Source organism: Ambystoma mexicanum, chromosome 10 (genome assembly GCF_040938575.1).
Source record: "Ambystoma mexicanum isolate Mex_15411 chromosome 10, UKY_AmexF1_1, whole genome shotgun sequence".
In the NCBI taxonomy this organism is placed as follows: domain Eukaryota; kingdom Metazoa; phylum Chordata; class Amphibia; order Caudata; family Ambystomatidae; genus Ambystoma; species Ambystoma mexicanum.
Genome location: NC_090932.1, coordinates 60,018,081 through 60,038,795, shown reverse-complemented (window position 1 = coordinate 60,038,795; position 20,715 = coordinate 60,018,081). Strand labels below are relative to the sequence as shown.

Below are 20,715 nucleotides of genomic sequence, written 5' to 3'. Positions count from 1 at the left end.
TCCTCCCCAATGTCAAAGGTATACCAAAACGAATGATGCAAATGTAGCCTTTTCTCTCCGATCTGTCTCTAAAAAGGTTAAACCTTACAATCCCTCCTCTAACAATATCAGGAGAAGTAGAATCCTTGTTAAAAAATAATGAAGTAGGAAAACCTCATTTCCTTAAAAATGACTACATGTCCCAGGATCCCTCAGGGACTGTGGCAAAGAAGAGGGCTGAAGAGGCATGTAGAGCTAAAGGACAGGCAAGCAAGCCTAACAGCTTTTGGCAGGGTCAGGTAATTAACTCTAAGTGCCTGCACCTGAAGCCAATTAACCCACCTGAGGGGCATAAAAGGCTGCTGGAGGAAGGAGCAGTACAACGTAGCTGGAGCAGGAGCTGGAAGGTTGGCAGCAGCAGCAGTAGAAGAAGAAGCAGAGCACAAGGCCGGAAGATCACTAGGAGGTGTGACCACAGAAAGGACGCAGAGCGAAGGAAGAGCAGATTTCACCTGCAGGCTCTGAGTTGGTCCTCTGTTCACAAACCCTACCTTGCTGTGGCTGCATTGGAAGAGGCTGGCTGTCTTTCCAGGTGTGCCTTATTGTTGTGAGTGCAGAGCTGAAGTCGTGCATCCACCTGAGGCCCATGTGCAGATGCAACCCGAGTGAAGCTGGAGAAAAGAAAACTCTCCATTGTCGAGGCCAGATTTGAGACACCTTGCAGCAGAGGGGTAGGGGTCCCAAGTGTGCCTGTAGCAGAAGTGAAGAAAGTCGGGAAAGTTGAAGCCACCCGCAAACGCGTAACTTTGGAGACGGTGAGTGAAGCTCTGTACTCCAAAGCACACACATTACCTTGCCAGTAACTGTAGCCAGCTGAAATCATACTCACATAGAAGTTGAAGCGAGTGAAGGTGTTCCCATTCGTGGGAAGTCTTTGATAAAGGGAAGTTGTATCACATGTTTTCAGCACAAGTTAAAGTGCTCGTGTAAGAATAAAATCTTTCTTTTCCCATTGTTGCCTTTAAAACCATGACAGAGAGGTTGCGTGCCTCCTAATAAGCGAGATAACATTACCAGTAATTGGTCAAGAATTAGTAATAGACTTTCCCAAAGAGTTACAAGAATATTTCACATCACAGAAAGGTTGTGCCCAAGAAAATGTGTTGCCAGATCCTTGTTAAGCAGAGCAATGCTGAAATAAAAGGAAACACAAGTTGGTTAGGACAGAGAGCCGGTATTGTCTTTGGAGCAGACGGCAGGCCAGTTTGTCAGAGGATGTACACGAAGCACGCCATTTCCTCTCGGCCACCCTGCACTTGTGTTTTAGGGTGACGAGGTCTGAGTCGTACCATGAGTTGCACTTGGCTTTGGACTTCAGGCGATTCTCATGACAGGGGCAAGGATATCAAGAGTATCAGATATAGCAGAGTGGAGCATGGAGAGGGCTGTGTCAGGGTGAGAGTCAGCTATAGGGGAGGAGGAGGTGAGAAGGTGGCGGCGAAAGCCTCAACTGACACGCGCTTCATGGGTCGGATGACCGAGAAGGTGGGTGGCAGTGCTGGAGGTGGCTTGGCCTGGGGTGGAGGGAGGGTGAGGTGGGAGGAGAGGAGAAAGTGATCACTCCAGGAGAGAGGAGTGGAGAGAGGGACAGAGAGGGGAAGGTCTGAGGAGATCAGGACATCCAGAGTGTGTCCTGCAGAATGAGTTGGGCCAGAGGGGAGAATAGTGAGTGAGAGAGAGAGTCGCAAAGGACGTGAAAGAGTCCAGAGGGACGACAGGAGGCATCAAGGTGGTTGTTGAAGGGACATTCCTGAGTAAAACGATCTACCCAGGCAAGTTAGAAGTCTTCCAAGACACTGGTTGTTTGGTCTTTTTTTTTATCTATGTTTTTTAGGCTGTGTTTGGATTGTTTTGTTGCTTAGAGTGAGGTCCAGTTTTGCATATCCTACGAGATTTGCCCTTACACCCTAAACTAGGTAGGGAATTCCCTGGTAGAGTAGGTTTAGTTAGGTTTTATTTGAATATTTTCTTTGAAATAAAATGTCAAATATTGAGAAATCTAGAAGCAGTGGTCTTCCTCAGATTACTGGCACCTCCCAGAAAGCTATTCCAATCGTCCCTTGGTGTATTCCAATAGGACAGGCTACTGCAAACATAACTTGATGTATTCCTGAAGACAGGCTACTTCGGTTGTTACTTGGCTCATCTCCTGTAGACCGAAAACTAGTAATCAATTGGTGCATTTCCGTAACACAGGCTACTACGAACGTACTATTCATTAGTCACCTTACGTGCCAACTCTTCCATCCAAGACATGCACCTAACCTAGTTACTTTCAAGAGCCAATTGGGTGGGTGGATGTGGCCAGTGATGTGAGGGGCTAGAGGGTGAGCCTTAGCAAGAGCAACACCTAGAAGGGGGATTGCAAGAGTTAGAACAACATTCAACAGCATCGGACAACCAGGCTCAAGGGAAAACATTTCTCCGAAACTCACCTCCAAACTGAGCAATGCTTTACAGATGTGCACATATAGAAAGTCTGTAAAAGTTATGTGGAACAACGTGTACATTGTCATGCAAATGTCGTTAATGACCACGTGTAGACGAACTACCAAAAAATGCTGCGTGGGTCTTTATGATGCAAAGCACAGAGCAAAGACCAGGTATGTCAATGACTCTCTCGGAAGAGGGGATGTTCCTTGGCAAAGTAGTAGAGACCGGTGGAAAACGGGGGATCCCAGCCGCACTCAGCAGCAGCTCTGTCCTCGCCAAGTGGGTGGTTACTCTCACTCGGCTATACCAAGAGCAGTGGCTCCAGTAGCGAGTGGAGGAGTGCAGGGGGTGGCAGGAAGGAGGCCAAAGGGCACGTTTTAAAAAATACGTTTCAAGAGAAGAAGAAAGAAGTACTGTAGGAAGTGGGGGCAGAGGCAGTGCGTTAAAATATTCACATGTCTGCCGCCTGATACGTGCAGGAAGGGTGGTGTGATAAGACGCTTTCTAATTCTTTGCCCTTAGTTTTGAAAACAGTTGCCATGGAGTGGTCCCCCAGTGAACACCCACAGCAGCTTTTTAATGTAGATAGACTGGCAGCACTTTTAACCCAACAAAAAGACATGGTACACATGTCCCTCTGACATTGCCTGGGTGGTTCACAAACTGATCCCCTCACCCTGATGACAGAACCGGGACACATTGTCACAACTTTGAGACTGCAACAAGGTTTGCTGGCGTAGTGCGTCATGGTCAGCCTCCAATCTTCTGAAACTACCGCTTCATTGGAGGACATCTGGACACAAACATTTAACACTGCTTCTTTACAACAATGAAAACCTCAAGACCAAGGATGCCTACTGTGAACTCAACAACTGCTGCTCTGTGTGCAGAGAATATGGCAGTGTTCTCAAAACATGACATAACATGCACATCATAACACAATCTATCATAACGTTCTCGTCTAGCGTGTTTAGTTTATACAGACTCAGGAAATAAAATTGGACCAGAAACGGGTGATGAGCCTGATCGTTATTTCAGCTACATAGACTTGGCCACTTCTCCCAGAAGGCAGCATTGAGGTAAATCCATCATTTGGAGACTTCTGCCACTTCTACGTTTCCATCCACAATGTTGCTCTTGTAGTGCTCTGGCCCATCCCCATCCTCCTCTGTGGAAAGTGAATTGGCCCATGTGCCCCTTTCAACTATGATGACAGGGCACAGCAAAGTCCCCCCCCCCGCGTCCCGCCCCATTCACGCTTGCCTGGAGAGCCCTTACCTTAAGATACTGGGTGGCTTTTTGGACGTTCCAGCCATGGTTCTGCAGAGCTGCCTGGCACTCCTCTGTGGTAACACCATGGACCATATCCTGGACCTACAAAAGACAAGCACAGATGTAGCACAGTGAAGTTAGGTTGTACCTATTGGTACCAGAGATCCCACACCTTCAAAGAGTCTCTCACCACCTACAAGTGCGCATCCTTTGCTGCACACCACGACACCAGGGTATCAGGTAATATTATCCCTATATATATGGTCGCCGTAAATAATATTGCCGGGAAAAAGTCGTGGCGATATTATTTGGGTGATCATATATATGGGGACAGGGGCAGCGCGGGTAGTTCCATGTAATAATGTCCCCACAAAAATTTTTCAGCGATTTTTTTGCATGGCGATATTTTTGCGGGGACATCATTACATGGACCCGACACTAGTGCAAATCGAAGCAGCCCAAAAAGAAGCCGCCAATTTCTTCATGCTAAAATCTTTTCATGGCCATCAAGTCAGAAATCCGACCCTTTCAAAAACACTCTCTACTGACACAACCCATGACATTCAAATCTAACTTGGAGGCAAATTGCAAAAGAGTCTTTGCAAAATCTCACCCCGACAAATTCACCAAGCAAGAAAAATGCAGACGCTCCAATCCAAAATCAGAACGACTCCTCAAGTCCACCCAGTTCAACATGAACACCTGTCCAACTGCTGAACGAACACGGGAGATTCCGCCACGCAACCCCACGGGCAGATAATGGTCAACTTGTCCCTATGTACCAGCCTCATACACAGAATATACAGAGAATTCAAGCCATACCCAGCTACGCACCCCGAGTTCCGGAGTCTACCACAAAGCTACTGCTATTGAAAGGAGTCCGGGACTCGTTGACAGACCGGTGGCTCGTAATGCAAACATGACCATTTGCACCCGTTTCTGAGAGCTATGAGGCACTAGAGGCAAGCAGGAACGCAGGCGATGGGTGCCCAGAAAAAGACAGCAGCGATTCTGTTAATGTCTCTGATGGACTAATACAGGACAACAATTCATTCAGAGAATATGTACTATTTACACATCTAGAAGGGTACACGTCTAGGAATGAGTTGGCTTTTCAAAGTAACGAGACACTGGTATTAGGGACGCCTACTGAACGCCTGAAGGTTTTCTGCCAAACACCCTCATGACATTGTAACTACGGTTTTTGCCTTGAAAAAGCCCAGATGGGCGGATCTCGTGGCCATGTAGTTGGCCGCCTTCATTGTGAATCATGGTAAGATACTGACGACAGTAGCTAGCTATGAAAAGTCACTTACTAACACTATCACCTAAGAAATTTTAAAGTCTTTATCCGCCTTTAAGTATGATTTGCCGATTTAAGGTGATTATTAAATGTACTGTACTATATAAGTTTGCCCACCAAAGACTTTAGTTGTCAGAGTGGAATGACTGCCAAGAGCTCCAAATGACCCGCAGTGTTGTGGATCAGCGAGACTTGAAACAAAATTGGCTTTATATGGAAAAAATGACAACCCGTAAATTGAAAATAAACTGCAATAAAATGCTGCTCCTCTGGCAATATGGCAGCCTAGGCTGCCTTGTTTTAAATACATCCATGAGTGCTGATATTTGGAAGGGACAACCAAAGACACCAAGTCTTGACCCAAACAACAAGAAGGACCAACAAGACAAGAAAGAAGTGCAGAGCACCTCTCAAACCCACCCAGACTGTGTTATTTTCAATTGACTGGCAGGACACGTAACCCTGTGCTAGCTAGGGGTGGACTAGAGTCTTTAGGCAAGCTGGAGTGCTCCACTTTGGTTGTTTCGATTGATCTGCACTTTTACTACCAGACAAGCATGGACCCACGGCCGATTTATTTTGTTTAAGAAACAATTTTAAACCCAGAAGTCAGAGTTGTTTGTTGATCCCTTATGCCTTGAAATGCCACTCACTATAATCCACATTTACTCCCCTTAACATCTTCTGATGAGAGAAGATGTCGAGGGCCGTAAATGAGGAGTATTGTGGGTGGCATGTTAAGGCGTAAGAGACAAACAATTACTTGAACCTCTCCTTTTTGATGTTCCGGTCATAATGGGTGACCTAACCTATCCAACATGAAATCCTGATGACTGGAGCTAGAATCCACTGTCCCGACCGCTCTCCGCACAACCTCTTTAACCTTCTTACTCCTGGAAACTCCCTACATCACATCTCATCCCCCAATCTTAAATTCTCTGCACTTTCCATCGATGCTTCCACATGGGACCATTCTCTGATCCCATTCACCAGCTCCATTCCCATAACTCTTGTGCCACCCTCCCTCAAATATCATCAAAGGACAATCCAAACCTGATTGCTTAGTATCCGATCTTGATCAAGTCAGATCCTCCCTCCAAGCTCACTCCAGCACTTGCTTCCTCTACCAGCATGCAATCACTGTATCAACTACACTCCTTTGCAGATTTCTATACTGAACTGGCTGCTCCCTTCAAGTGTCACTATCCAGCCTGCTGCTTCAACCCCTTCCTTCTCTGGCGTCAGCCATCAATGTCCCCAGCCATCGAGCAGCTGAGGACCACAGCTGGGTCATAAATGTTTCTTCTCCCACTAATCAACCTTCATAACATATTCTAGGACCAGTTTAATGAGGCATCACAATGTACAGTAGCCATTGGATAGTGACAACTGACTCCTGTCAAGTAGGAAACTGTGTGCTTTGTGTATGTAGAGAATTGAGGGGGCAAGTGGGTTTTTAGAAATGGCTGCATGTTTTTACCACTGAAACTTCACTCTAACAATATGATGAGAAATATGATGAGAAAGGATTGGCTATCAGGAGAAATAAAACGGTTCACCCAATAATGTTTAACACTGATGTAATAACTGGGTAATAAAAATCTCACTATCGCCCACAAGAATCCTTTCTACAGACCTGTCTCTTACGCCACACCATTCAGAAATCCTCAAAAGAGCCATCTTTACTTGTATCATTAATTATGTTGCAATATATGCATTACGGAAACCTGTCCAAGCTGGATTTCAGACTAAACGCTGCACCAAAACTGGTCTCGCACTCGTCACCAGCTTCCTAACCACAGCTCATCACTTTCACCTTTACTCCATCCTCATCCTATGGGATAGTTCCGCTGCCTTTGACACTGTGGAGCACCTCTCCCTCAGCACCAAGGACAACATAGTTAACTGGGTGGCTTCCAATCTCTCTCTGGCCACTCATTCTCCATTTCTTGGAACACCTCCTCCACCAGCCCCCACATGGGGGGTGACCCACAAGTGAGAGTCCCGAGCCAAATCCTCTTCACCTTCTCCATGGGCAATCTCATTTCATCCTTCGCTTTTACTACCATATCTTTACTAACGACAAACAGATCAGTCTCTCTTTTATCCAGTAGCATCTTTGAACGCATCACAAACTGCCTCTCTGCCACTGGTCACTGGATGGCTCTATGCTACTTGTTGCAAAACTCCTCCAAGTCGGAGGTAATCTTTCTCCTGGCATCCAATGCCAAACCCAATCTCTCATCCCCTATCTCCTTTCCCACTGACCTATTCACTCCACCACCCATGGTTTCAACCCGAGGGTCCTCTTCTCTAGTGATCTTAAACGTAACCATGTCCACCTGGCCACAGACACTGTGGCCAAGATCAACCTTCTAAGCATCAGGAAGAGCCATAGCACCTCACTCTCCACTCAGCAAAACATTTCTATTTACACCAGTACTCGGCAAACTTGACGACTGATACGTCTAAGCCATCCCCTCTAACCTTTCAGTCCCTTTATAAGGATGTTCTTAACTTTGCCATTTGCACTTACTACAATCTATCTAGACTGTGTCCTGCCAAAATATATTGTCCTCATTCTGGATAGCTCTCTATGAAAAATCAATCCATCTACACATTTCTGCTCCTTGTTTTTACATCAATCCAAGGTCTCTCGGTCTCTCTTTCACTCTCTCTCTCATCTCTCAAATCTCTTAAAAACCTTCAATGGGTACCTCACTCACATCTGTTAATGCTTCCCTATCCACTGGGCGTATGCCGGCCTCCCTGAAAGAGGCTTAGATCACTCCGCTCCTTAATAAAAAGCATATGTAGACCCCCACAACTCCCAGGCTAAGTCTCAAGCCATTTCAAATCTTCCATTTGAGGTGAAACCTATTAAATGTGGTACAAAGCAGCTGCAAGTTATTCCATGACAAGTAATCTAGTTTCAGCACAGACAGGAGTACGGACCCTGCCCTTTGACACCAGAGAAGGTACCCTTTTCAGCCTAGATGTCAACCAACTCATCCCCATCATCCTGCTCGATCTAGTTGAAGTGTACAATACTGTGAAGGGCTCTAAATTAAGATTGGATAAAGCAGGAGTTACAAGCAATTCCAGGGTAGCAGGCAGTAACCAGTCACCAGAAGCTACAACTGCGGAATGCGGAGCTAGTAATTCATTCATTAATCTTTTATAACGCGCAAAATACTGGGACCAAACTACGCGCAGGACCGGGATTCCAACCTGTGTTGGTCTGCGTTGTCTTGCTTCCAAGAAAAATGTGTTGCCCGTGAGCTATCCTCTTGGCCCCAGTACACAGCGTTACGCAAATCTAACTTTCACATAAAATGCAAACAAATAATATATCCCTTATTTATGACCCCTTATGCTTCAAATGCCATAGAGATGTATCCTGTGTTGATTTATGGATTGTCCCAAATACACAGAGTTTAGATCACATAGTTGTATTGGTTCGGCATCAGTTGGCCTGGGGAACCAAAGGTAGCTCCTGGTAAATGTTGGCTTGAAAATAACCAGGCTCTTCTAAGCAATAAGCAGGAGCTAAATATCTCCCAGATCCCCTGAATTTGGAACCCTGCTCTGCAGCATTCCACCTTAATATACAGACTAAAACCTTACACAGCCATAAAATGGATTACATCCTCTCACAAAGACTGGTCGGCCAAAGTGAAATGGGGGTACTTAACCTCTATGTCTACCACACCAGCTTGTGGAGTTCTATCGGACTCCACTCATGTCCTCGCACTATATAAAGTGTATCCTCTAACCCACCCTCAAACTATGCTCCTGGACCACTTCAAAATGAAGTTCAATATGTACGTGGACACCACCCATGTCATCACTCACATGGACACAAGCAATGCAACAGTTGTTTCAAACATCATGGATTGCCTTCCCACCACGTGCTAGAAAGTCGCCTCCCTCTCAACTCTGTGAAGTCTGAAATACTGTGTAGGCCGGATCAAGCCAAAGTGATTGGCAGCATCTGGCCCAAAAAATGGGCTTTGTCCCCTGTCCTACTGCAAAGAAAGCAAGAAAACTGTGTCACAGTCGATCGGGAGCTCTCCTTTTGGCAACAAATCTCTGCCACAGTCAGTAAGCGCAATTTCTTCTTCATCCTGCTCTGAAGGATCCGCCCTGCCTTTTGCATGAACTACAAAATGCAGGCCATTCAAGTCCTGGTGATAACTCAGCTTTATGTCTGCAAAAACAATTCCAGAGTCTCCCCAGGAAAGATGGCACAACAGATCTTTGGTCTCAGGAAATAGGACCACATCTCCAAAGCCCTACCAATCATTCTACTGGCTACCGGTCCAACATCAAATTGGCTTCACAATCACCAGCATCGCTAGGAAAGCGGCACGCAATTCAGGCCCAAATACTTGCCGAAATTCATTCAGATATCAGCCCAAGGAGAGCCCTCTGTACGGGAGCAGGCAAAAAAGATCACTCAGATTCACCTTAGGTGGAGTAAATTCTGAATGAAAAGCCTGGCAGCCAATGCAGCAGAACTATGTAATGTCTTCCCCCGTGACCTTACATTACAACCGACGCCAGGGGTCTACAACCTTTGGTTCTCCAGATGTGTTAGACTACAACTCCCAATGCAACTCACCATTGACTCTGCTGCAAGGGGCTGATGGGTGTTGTAGTCCAAAACACCTGGAGAGCCAACGGTTGCAGACCTCTAACCTAGACAAACCAACCTAATCAAAAAGTTGAAAACCTGTAAGGAGGGATACACAGAGATCGCGTACACCCTGTCCAGAGTGAGATGGCCTCCTATTACCCAACAAGACTTTTACTATATACTTTAATCTCTTTGCCATGCCTGGATAGGTTTGCTTTTTCACTTTGATTGCCCTTTAGCCGAAGTTCCACTAACTTAAATAATGTTCTAGATAGGTATTGCATCCACCATTGCGTAGCACGCAGATCAGAAATAGCTGTTGCCCGATATAGCATTCCCCCGCGACATAGCGCTTACATAAGCATGCGTAAAAATAAAATACTCAAGATTTCCCGAAGCAAACGTAATGGTCGTTTAGCAAATTTATGGCCTTCAAAACTGGTCTAGTTTTCTGACACCTTTCCTTCCTGCTCACCTCCCGAAATCTCCACTGCCCAACCCCTTTATCTTGCTAGCACTGCACTCTAAAGTATCCAATATACATGTAGTATTCCACAAAACACCAACAATGAACAAATACATAAATCAAACAGGACCAGGCTGAAAGTCCACTCCGTGAGCAGCGATGGGGCTTCCCTCAAACTTCACTGATTCCCGCCCCAGACGGCCTTACCCATACGCGTCACTTCTGTACATTCTGTCTAAATGTCTATTCTATTTATGTTTATTCTCCTGACAATGTCCCCCGTTTGTGTTCCTTATCCCATCACCATCTGTCTAGATTTCAATCATTGTAACTTGTAAAGGTATGCAGCACAGGGACTGCCTCCACTATATGTATTTATCATGTGTAAGGAGCAAATGGCCTTCTACTGTAACTACTATATAAAAGAATCTGTTACATACATTCTGTTAAGGGCTTTCAATTAACCTAATGTATTCTGGGAGTTGTAGTCTAGGTTCATTTCAATTGAATCAACCGGACAAAAGAAATAGATTTAACTGTTCTGTAAAAGGGAAACCCAGGACTAGACCAGGTAAGGTTATCCTGGGTAAGAGCTGACATTCTCAAAACCCTTGCTGAACTGGAGTAGAGAGGACAACTGCACTTACCATGCACAAAAGCCCAGCACCAGAGGAGCAGTGAGGATTACTGCATTTAGCATTCACAAAAACCTAGCATGAGTGGAGTAGAGAGGTCAACTGCACTTAGCATGCACAAGTGCCTAGCGGGAGTGGAGAGGACACTTGCCCTTAGCATTCAAGAAAGCCAAGCACAAGTGGAGTAAAGAGGGCAACTGCACTTGCCATGCACAAAAGCCTAGTAGGAGTGGAGTAGAGAGGACAACTGCACTTACCATTCACAACCGCCTACCGGGAGTGGAGTAACGAGGACAACTGCACTTAGCATTCACAAAAGCCTAGCAGGAGTGGAGTAGAGAGGACAACTGCACTTACCATTCCCTAAAGCCTAGTAGGAGTGGAGTAGAGAGAACAACTGCACTTAGCATTCACAAAAGCCTAGCAGGAGTGGAGTAGAGAGGACAACTGCACTTACCATTCACAAAAGCCTAGCTGGAGTGGAGTAGAGAGGACAACTGCACTTACCATTAACTAAAGCCTAGCAGGAGTGGAGTAGAGAGGACAACTGCACTTACGATGCACAAAAGCCTAGCGGGGGTGGAGTAGAGAGGACAACTGCACTTACCATTAACTAAAGCCTAGCAGGAGTGGAGTAGAGAGGACAACTGCACTTACCATGCACAAAAGCCTAGCCGGGGTGGAGTAGAGAGGACAACTGCACTTACCATGCACAAAAGCCTAGCGGGAGTGGAGTAGAGAGGACAACTGCACTTACCATGCACAAAAGCCTAGCGGGAGTGGAGTAGAGAGCAACTGCACTTAGCATGCACAAAAGCCTAGCGAGAGTGGAGTAGAGACGGCAACTGTACTTACCATGCTCAGAAGAATAGTGGGAGTGGCATAGATGGGACAGTTGCACTTACCATTCACAAATGCCTAGCACGAGTGGAGCATAGAGGACAACTGCACTTACCATGCACAAAAGCATACAGGAATGGAGTAGAGGACAACTGTACTGAGCACGCACAAAAGCATAACAGGAGTGAAGTAGAGAGGACAACTGCACTTACCATGCAAAAAAGTCTAGTGGGAGGGAGTAGCGAGGACAACTGCACTTAGCATTCACAAAAGCCTAGCATTAGTGGAGTAGAGAGGGCAACTGCACTTAGCATTCACAAAAGCCTAGCAGGAGTGAAGTAGAGAGGACAACTGCACTTACCATTCTCAAGAGCCTAGCACAAGTGGAGTAGGGGGGGGACAACTGCACTTACCATTCACAAAAGCCTAGCGGGAGTGGAGTAGAGAGGACAACTGCACTCGCCATTCACAAAAGCCTAGCAAGAGTGGAATAGAGAGGAAAACTGCACTTACCATGTACAAAAGCATTGACTGAATGGAGTAGAGAGGACAAATGCACTTAGCATTCACAAAAGCCTAGCATGAGTGGAGTAGAGAGGGCAACTGCACTTAGAATTCACAAAAGCCTAGCAGGAGTGGAGTAGAGGACAACTGTACTGAGCATGCACAAAAGCATAGCAGGAGTGGAGTAGAGAGGACAACTGCACTTAGCATTCACAAAAGCCTAGTGGGAGGGAGTAGAGAGGACAACTGCACTTAGCATGCACAAAAGCCTAGCACGAGTGGAGTAGAGAGGGCAACTGCACTTACCAATCCGATTTTTTCAGAGGGTTTGAACCCATCAGGCCCATCGTAAACAATTTTCTGCAGGCTGTGCAAGGACTTCCCCGGACACTTGAAGCCGGAGTTGCTGTTATTGGATGAAAAGTTTGCTTTAAAGTCTGTCTGCTGAATCATTGGTCGGACTGTTGCAGTGGTTATGGTCCGGGCAACCGGGACAGTCTCGTCGGAAGTCTTGGCCTCCTTGAAGAATTTCTCATACTTATCCAGGTATGGTGGCCGCTCGGGAAGCAGGTAGTAGTGGGTGTTGCTGACTTTCTTGCCGTCTTTCACGATTGGCAGGATGCATGGCCCTTTGGCACAGTCCCTGCCCTGGGCCTGGATGACTTTCGGCGTGGCGTACTTTGGGTCAGAAGCAAAGCTCTGAGTGGTGGGCATGGGCTTCCCAGGCGATGTTGAGAGGTATGCGCCCACAGACATGGAGGAGAGGAGGTTTATCCTTTGCTGTGGAGAGCCTACTTGCAGAGGCATAGGGCTGGGCGTCCTCGAAGAGGGCTGAGATAAGGGGTCCCTGGGAGGGATCTGGGGCGGCCGGGCCTCATCTCCAAAGGAGGCTGGGGACAGCTCCCCTGACCAGCGCCCATGCTCGTTCCTTTTGATGGGCCTTGGTGGGATGGGTATACGAGGCGGGATGAGAGGTTTGTCCTCCGATAACGTCAGGGTGACGTTCACCATGGAGGAACTTGGGCTGGGCGAAGACGCCAGGGAAGACGTCAGAGGTACATTGAGACGTTTCATACATTCTTGCTGGAGTTCCTCAAAGATTTCTGACGTTTGTGAAAAGCTGGCCTGTTTCACCTCCTTGGGAGGGAGGAACAGGTTGTCTTCCACTTTAGCCTTACCCCCAACCTGCTCACCCTCCGGCACAAATGCATAGTTCATCTCCCCCTTTTCCTTGGCATTATGGGCATCTACTAGCCCATACTTGGACCTCTGGATCAAAATAACATCCGAACTGTTTATAGAACATACTTCAAAATCGTCCTCATCCTGGGCCACATCGTCGTAAGCCGGCGGCGGGGGCAAGGGCTTGGAGTCCCAATCCACCACTGGGGTTGGATGCAGGGGCCGCGGCAGGGACCTGGAGGGACTCTGAGGTGGGGTGTTGTCCAGCAGGGAGAAGGCCTCCATGGCCAACTTTGCCAATGAGGGCGCAGTAAGTTCTGCAACTGGGGAAGGGGTAGATGGTGTCAAAGGGCTAATCTCCTCACCAAAGTCGATCAACGTCACTTCAGTTGAGAGGAAACCAGGGCTCCTGGTGCCACATGGCTGCCGGTCAACAATCTTGGTTCCGGCCACCCGCGCAGAAGGCTTGATGAGCTTGAGCCCCTTCACAGGGTTCTGCTTCTTCAGGTAAAGCTTCTTCAGCCCTGATGAGATAGCGTCCTCTTCCTCACTCACTGGGTCATATGAGGGCCCTGCAACACAAACAGGAGATGCATTAAGGTGGCGCCAGCGTGAGGATAAACTTTATTTAGAACATACTGCTAATTGGAGTATCTTAGCCAACTGAGGGAAACCAACATCGTGAAAGACGTCCCTCTTCCCCAATGTACCACCCCTCGGCTCAAGTGCACTGAAATACAAACTAACCCCCGATTCAAGCTTTTGAATTCATCTCCAGAAGCTCGCATTTCCTGATTTCTCAGCAGGTTGATGCTAGTAGTGGCACAGGACAATAAAAATATGTTAGCCATGCTCAGGGGCAGTGCCAGGAGTAAATAGAAGAGAACATCTGATTTGTTAGCAGTCCCTTCCTTAGCCTCCTTACTCCCAACAAGGGGCGAGGTTTCTACAAGGTGGGGGAAGGGGGCATGTCACCTTCTGGAATTCAGATGTTTTGCAGCCCGCGCCTGTAACCACAGTGGCATTCCTTCCCAAATGCCAATGCCTGCACACTGGTGTTACCTGGGATGACATGGATAAGGAAACACATTTTCCAAAATTGCTTGGGCCGGAAGCTACACTTCCTAAAATTAGGAGCATTAAATACACTGGGCAGGAGAACACAGGTGACTGTCTAGTTAAGAGTAAGCTGACCCATTGGGACATAGGTTTATAGGTTGTTTAATTTTAACATATATGTACTAACCCAGCATTTCTGTTGGAGACACAAAGCCGGGGACCTTTAACTGATCCCATATTTGTGGGACACAAACTCTGAGCTTTTCCAGACACATCGTGCAATGGACATACACCTCAGCTGTAGTTTCCCCACTGCTCTGAATCCAAGACAATGTTTAAGGACACCACAACACGTCACTATGACAGCTACATGGCATTCTGTAGACCACGTGAGCCACTTTATACATTCAGTAAAAAACCAATGGACTGCTAAAATGTGGTCTACACATCTGTCTGCGGGAATCGGAGCGCATTCCAGCAATGCAATGTGGCCCCGTGCATGCAAAGCTTAGCGTCATGACCCTCGCCAGATTCTCCACTCAGCTGCCTCTGAGGCAGGCAGGATTACATTGATGAACATCTAACGTGTCAGACTACACACAGAGTCGCAGGCAAAGCAATGCACACCACTGCAAACTGTTAGAGATTAATAAGAAAGCAAAGTCCACGCTGGTGAGGGTGGTCTAAGCTCAAGGAAGTAAAAACCAATCCACACGTAAAGAGATATCGAGCAGTTTCCCAGTGGGAGGTACAGTCTACAGGCAGCGTCTGGAATCTAGGCTTGCAAGGTATGGGGGCAGAGGCACAGTGGCCAATAAGGGGAGCTGTAATGTCCTGAGCTGTTGGTGCCTCTAAAACAGGGGTGTGCAACCTTTGGCTCTCCAGATGTTTTGGACTACAACTCCCATCATCGCTAAGCAGCATAGTCGATAGCTAGATAGCATGGGAGTAGTCGTCCGAAACAACTGGCAAGCCAAAGGTTACAGAGCCCTCCTCTAAAAGATGAATGGACTGGAGATCAGCAATACCTGCAATGTGCATGCGGCTGCTTCCTGGTGCACGTAGAGATCATAGAGATCATCGGTCCCCAGCCTCAGAAACTTTTGTCTCCTGATCGGCTAAGCTGGAAGAGCTATGATCCAGTCTAAAACATGGCACATCACACCTTCCATACCAGCACAGTGGGCAATAACTGGGCACTATGTTGGGCAGAGGCTTGGCCGCAAGGCCCCCTTCAATTTTTGCTTTTCCTGAATTGGTTCACTGATTGTTCCCTCCAATGAGTCCTACTTTAAGGCTCCGCTAGGGGCACAACTATGCATTGTAGGGCCCCACAATAGACCTGAAGTGTCTAACGGAGGGGTACCCTGCCCCTTTGCACACTGCATTTCTGTGGATGCGTGTAGCCCTCATCTAGGTGAAAGCAATATTTTGTTTCAATGCTTTTGCAACTCCAATAACATTTAAGAGCATAGCCTATTCCCAGGCGCAGAGACTCTGGATGGCATTCTTGCACTAATAATCCTGTACGAGTTCCACAGCTAAACTTGGTTTCCATTTTGTAAAAGAAAATGGATGTAGCCGTATATGGTCATTATCACTGCTGGCGAGGCAGGTGTGGCCAAGACCAGGTTTGGCCTGTGCATGACTAGGGTTTCTGCAATGCAAGCCTAAATCTATCCTCTTCCCTTCTCCATTTAAGATGCCCTGAATGGTTTCAATTATGCAGCTCCCATGAATGACTATCAAACCTTTGAAAGGAAGAATGCCTGGGATAGTAAACAAAGGTGTGTGGGAGCCCCTCTACTGAGAATGAACATGGATCAAATACCCTGTTCCATGGAATTTCTTCCACTCAGGAGGGTCTACAGCCACGTTCTAGCTCACTGCACCCTTCACAAAGAAGAAATACCCATTTGCATATCAGTCTGTACCTGCCCACCAGGGCAGTCCAGCACCGAAATGCTAGGAAATTCTATGAACAAAAGTACCATACCTGTTCCATGGAATACCCTGTTCCATGGAATCTCTTCCACTCAGGAGGGTCTACAGCCACGTTCTAGCTCACTGCACCCTTCACAAAGAAGAAATACCCATTTGCATATCAGTCTGTACCTGCCCACCAGGGCAGTCCAGCACCGAAATGCTAGGAAATTCTATGAACAAAAGTACCATCAGCCACCCCAGACAAGTGTTTCGGCCTAGTCGGGCCTCATCAGTGAGGTGAAGCTGAGCCTCTCGAAGACACAGTGAGCAAGGGGTCCACGTCTGGATTACCCTTGGTTACTTAGGGTGAATCCCCAAGTTTTAAAAGGTTACATAGGAGAGCGAGAGCCCCTCTACTGAGAATGAACATGGGCCCAATAAACGGTTCTATGGAATTTCTTCCACTCAGGAGGGTCTACAACCGGAGAAATATCGATTTACATGTCAGTCTGGTCCCACCCGCCAGGGCAGTCCTGCACCGAAATGCTAGGAAATTCTCCCCTGAACAAGAGTACCAACAGCATCCCCAGACGCGTGGGGCTTCAGTTAGGAGCCTTAGTTACTAGTCACTTAGACTATTGCAATGCCCTGGCCGCAACACCTTGCCACATGTTGCACTAGGCTTCCACCTACCCTCTCCCCTGCCGAGACCACAGTTCCGCTACTTTTTTCGGGTACACTTCTACCACTGGTTGTCTCGCGTGGCCCCAGACTCCCCTCACGGATGCTTGTGCCATATTGAGTTCTCACACTGGGCATACCACAAGACGGTGCAACAAGTCTCAGGGCAGCAGCAAAGTAAGAGGAGTATGCAAGCAAGGCACGGCACACAGGGTACCTTGGAAGAGAGGTGATAAGTGTGAGCACAGAGTACAGGAGCAGGGCGCATGTCGCAAGGAACGCCGGAACTTACTCTGAACCACAATGGCGGGCTGAGGTGGCCGCGGCGGGCGCTGCCCTGCAGGAGAAAACAGGAAAAAAAGGGGGGTGGTAGAAACAGGGCGGGAGGAGAGGAAGCAAGAATTAGTGTGCAAGAAACAAGATGCAAGAAAAGAACGGAAAAGAAGGGGTTAATAGGCCGACAGATGTATTCCTGCCAATCTTATAAACCATGCTCTTTTTTCGACGGAGGCTCCAGCCATAGACAGGCCAAGTGAGTATGGCTTTACGCCCCTCAGCTGGTCCATATGCACATGCAGACCATGGTGTTAATGTGCTGGTTTTGAGAACACTAGATCGTGGGAGAGAAGTCAGAGGGTTAAGTGCAGCACCAGGGTCAAAATGGCCTGGAGGTGGGAAGGGGCAGTGCAAAGGCATATGGACTCTGCAACAACAACAAAGTTGTGATTAAAAGGATGCCATCTCGTACCAACCACCCTTTTTCGAAATTTGAAATACCACATAGTTTACCTCTGGGGTTTCCCTTTCTTAATGTGGTTCTCCCCCATCTGCCATAATCCCACAAGCTTTTCCCCGAGTTTGCCTGCCGATCCTCTATTTGCTAATGATTTTTTCAAATATGATTTTGCACTTAACCTCCCAGGATGTGTCATATTTCTATAGGTCGACTTAATGCTGTTTGAGCCAACCTTTACTAGTGCCTAGAGCCCAAAAAAGTATGGTAATAGCAGTTTGCTAACCTGCCTTTGAAAATACCTCTGTCACCCTGGAAACCTGCTCCACCCCACTCCCCTTATGCCACCTTTTTATTTTAAAAATCTTGGCTGATGTGTCCAACATTGGCAAGAAAGTCATAACCTAAAAGACATGCACACCGGCTTGGCAGAGCAGCGCCTGCAGCAGAGTGAAGAGGAGCGGCTGCGCTGCCGCCTGAGGACCAGAGGAGGAAGTGGACTGGTCTCTGGCCATCTGCTCAGGGACGTCATTTGGGGGTCGCCAGGGGTCGCAACTGCGACCTCTGTGGTGTCCCTTGCGACCTCTGTGGTGTCCCTTGCGACCTCTACTAAAAAAAAAAATACTTTTTTTTTTTTTTTTTTTTTTTTTAAGTTATGCAAGCTCCTGGGCTGTGGCTCTTTACTTCTGGGGTGGCTGGCTTTCTTGTTCAGGCCCCTTAAAAAAAAGACTTGAGGCACTTGTTCTTATTTTTCTTCTAACACTTTCAGCACTGACCCTAAATAAGAAAGAATAGGAATACCAAATAATGTGTCTTTCTGGAATTCTATACAGTAATTGCTGGCCTCATTAAATGTTTATTTCAGGCACACTTCAGGGGGTGAGTCACTGATTTAGTCTGTTCTTAAACGCCTCAACTCAGCCTTTGATCTTTCTGAGGTCGATAAATGAGTACCAACACAGGTTGGGTGATATTGGGTGTATATGTTTTCTATATAAAGCGCTTACTGATGTGTTATTATATAGCACTTACGCTTATCATTTGGTCATGGGCGTCTGCTTGCATACACAGTCATTTGGTAATACGGGCCAATAAACACTGAACTTAATGATACATATGGCGATCCATTCTTGTATGAATGTACATCATATAGTGATATCGTAACTATATTTTTCGTAGTGTACAATGCTATGTGATGCCACTTCCTGTTTTGTCAACGGGTGAAATGTCGTGTTCCATCGCTACCCGCTATATCACTTTGGGGCGGGGTCTAATGACATCACTTCCTGTGATGTCATCAGAGGGTCAAGGGTCGGGTGATGTCACTTCCGCTACCCCTGGCATTTTGGTGAAATGACGTCCCTGCATCTGCTGGGGTCAGACTGCACATTACCTAAAGGACATGCACACCGACTTGGCAGAGCAGCGCCTGCAGCAGAGTGAAGAGGGGCGGCTGCCACACGAGGAGGCGGTGGGCTGGTCTCACACTGTCCATTACTTACTTTTAGCCCTTCCTGGCAGCTGGGTGGGTCGTGCCGAGTTCACGTTTACGCCCAGGATGTCAGGCGGGTCCATGGGATTTCCCAGGTACAGCCTGTGGAGAAAGAAGGGCACAGCACAGGTTACATTAGAGGAGTGCACAGGCAGGGCACCTGAAGCTAAGGGTGGGGGAATGCCAGCTGATAGGAAGTGCTCCTGCCAAGAGCAGGGGGTCACCAGAAGCACAGTCAGAGGGCACGGCTACAGATTAAAGCAGTGTTAGTGAAAGTAGAAGAAGGTTTTGCTATAGATTTCTAGAGCCACAGACCTTTAAACCGAGCACGAGCCAAACCTGGTGATCCGAGTGGGCAGCAGTCCCCACTCACAGTCACCCCAGCATCACTCACCCCAGCAGTCCCCACTCACAGTCACCCCAGCAGTCCCCACTCACAGTCACCCCAGCATCACTCACCCCAGCAGTCCCCACTCAGTCACAGTCACTCCGGCAGTCCCTACTCACAGTCACCCCGGCAGCAGTCACCCCAGCAGTCCCAACTCAGTCACCCCTGCAGCAGTCACCCCAGCAGTCCCCACTCACAGTCACCCCAGCATCACTCACCCCAGCAGTCCCCACTCACAGTCACCCCAGCTGTCCCAACTCAGTCACCCCAGCAGCAGTCACCCCAGCAGTCCCCAGTCAGTCACCCCAGCATCACTCACCCCAGCAGTCCCCACTCACACTCACCCCAGCATCACTCACCCCAGCAGTCCCCACTCACAGTCACCCCAGCAGTCCCAACTCACAGTCACCCCAGTATCACTCACCCCAGCAGTCCCCAGTCAGTCACCCCAGCATCACTCACCCCAGCAGTCCCCACTCACACTCACCCCAGCATCACTCACCCCAGCAGTCCCCACTCACAGTCACCCCAGCATCACTCACCCCAGCAGTCCCCACTCACAGTCACCCCAGCATCACTCACCCCAGCAGTCCCCAGTCAGTCACCCCAGCATCACTCACCCCAGCCGTCCCCACTCACACTCACCCCGGCAGCAGTCACCCCAGCAGTCCCCACTCACAGTCACCCTAGCATCACTCACCCCAGCCGTCCCCACTCACACTCACCCCGGCAGCAGTCACCCCAGCAGTCCCCACTCACAGTCACCCCAGCAGTCCCAACTCAGTCACCCCTGTAGCAGTCACCCCAGCAGTCCCCACTCACAGTCACCCCAGCATCACTCACCCCAGCAGTCCCCAGTCAGTCACCCCAGCATCACTCACCCCAGCCGTCCCCACTCACACTCACCCCGGCAGCAGTCACCCCAGCAGTCCCCACTCACAGTCACCCCAGCATCACTCACCCCAGCAGTCCCCAGTCAGTCACCCCAGCATCACTCACCCCAGCCGTCCCCACTCACACTCACCCCGGCAGCAGTCACCCCAGCAGTCCCCACTCACAGTCACCCCAGCAGTCCCAACTCAGTCACCCCTGTAGCAGTCACCCCAGCAGTCCCCACACAGTC

The 20,715-nt window shown here is 48.2% G+C and overlaps 1 protein-coding gene across 7 annotated transcripts in view; it reads right to left on the bottom strand.

The window, feature by feature from the left end:
• Window positions 1–20,715, bottom strand: part of TNK2 (tyrosine kinase non receptor 2) — a 503,525-nt gene that overhangs the window by 26,269 nt on the left and 456,541 nt on the right. For 4 of the 7 annotated variants that reach the window (XM_069617503.1, XM_069617505.1, XM_069617507.1 and 1 more), the window contains 4 exons: window positions 19,215–19,306; window positions 17,197–17,316; window positions 12,438–13,885; window positions 3,751–3,846 (listed from right to left, as the gene is read on the bottom strand). In XM_069617503.1, coding sequence (XP_069473604.1) covers window positions 3,751–3,846; window positions 12,438–13,885; window positions 17,197–17,316; window positions 19,215–19,306 — 1,756 coding nt within the window. The remainder of the gene's footprint in view (window positions 1–3,750; window positions 3,847–12,437; window positions 13,886–17,196; window positions 17,317–19,214; window positions 19,307–20,715) is intronic. The other 3 variants (XM_069617508.1, XM_069617506.1, XM_069617504.1) reach the window with 2 other exon arrangements.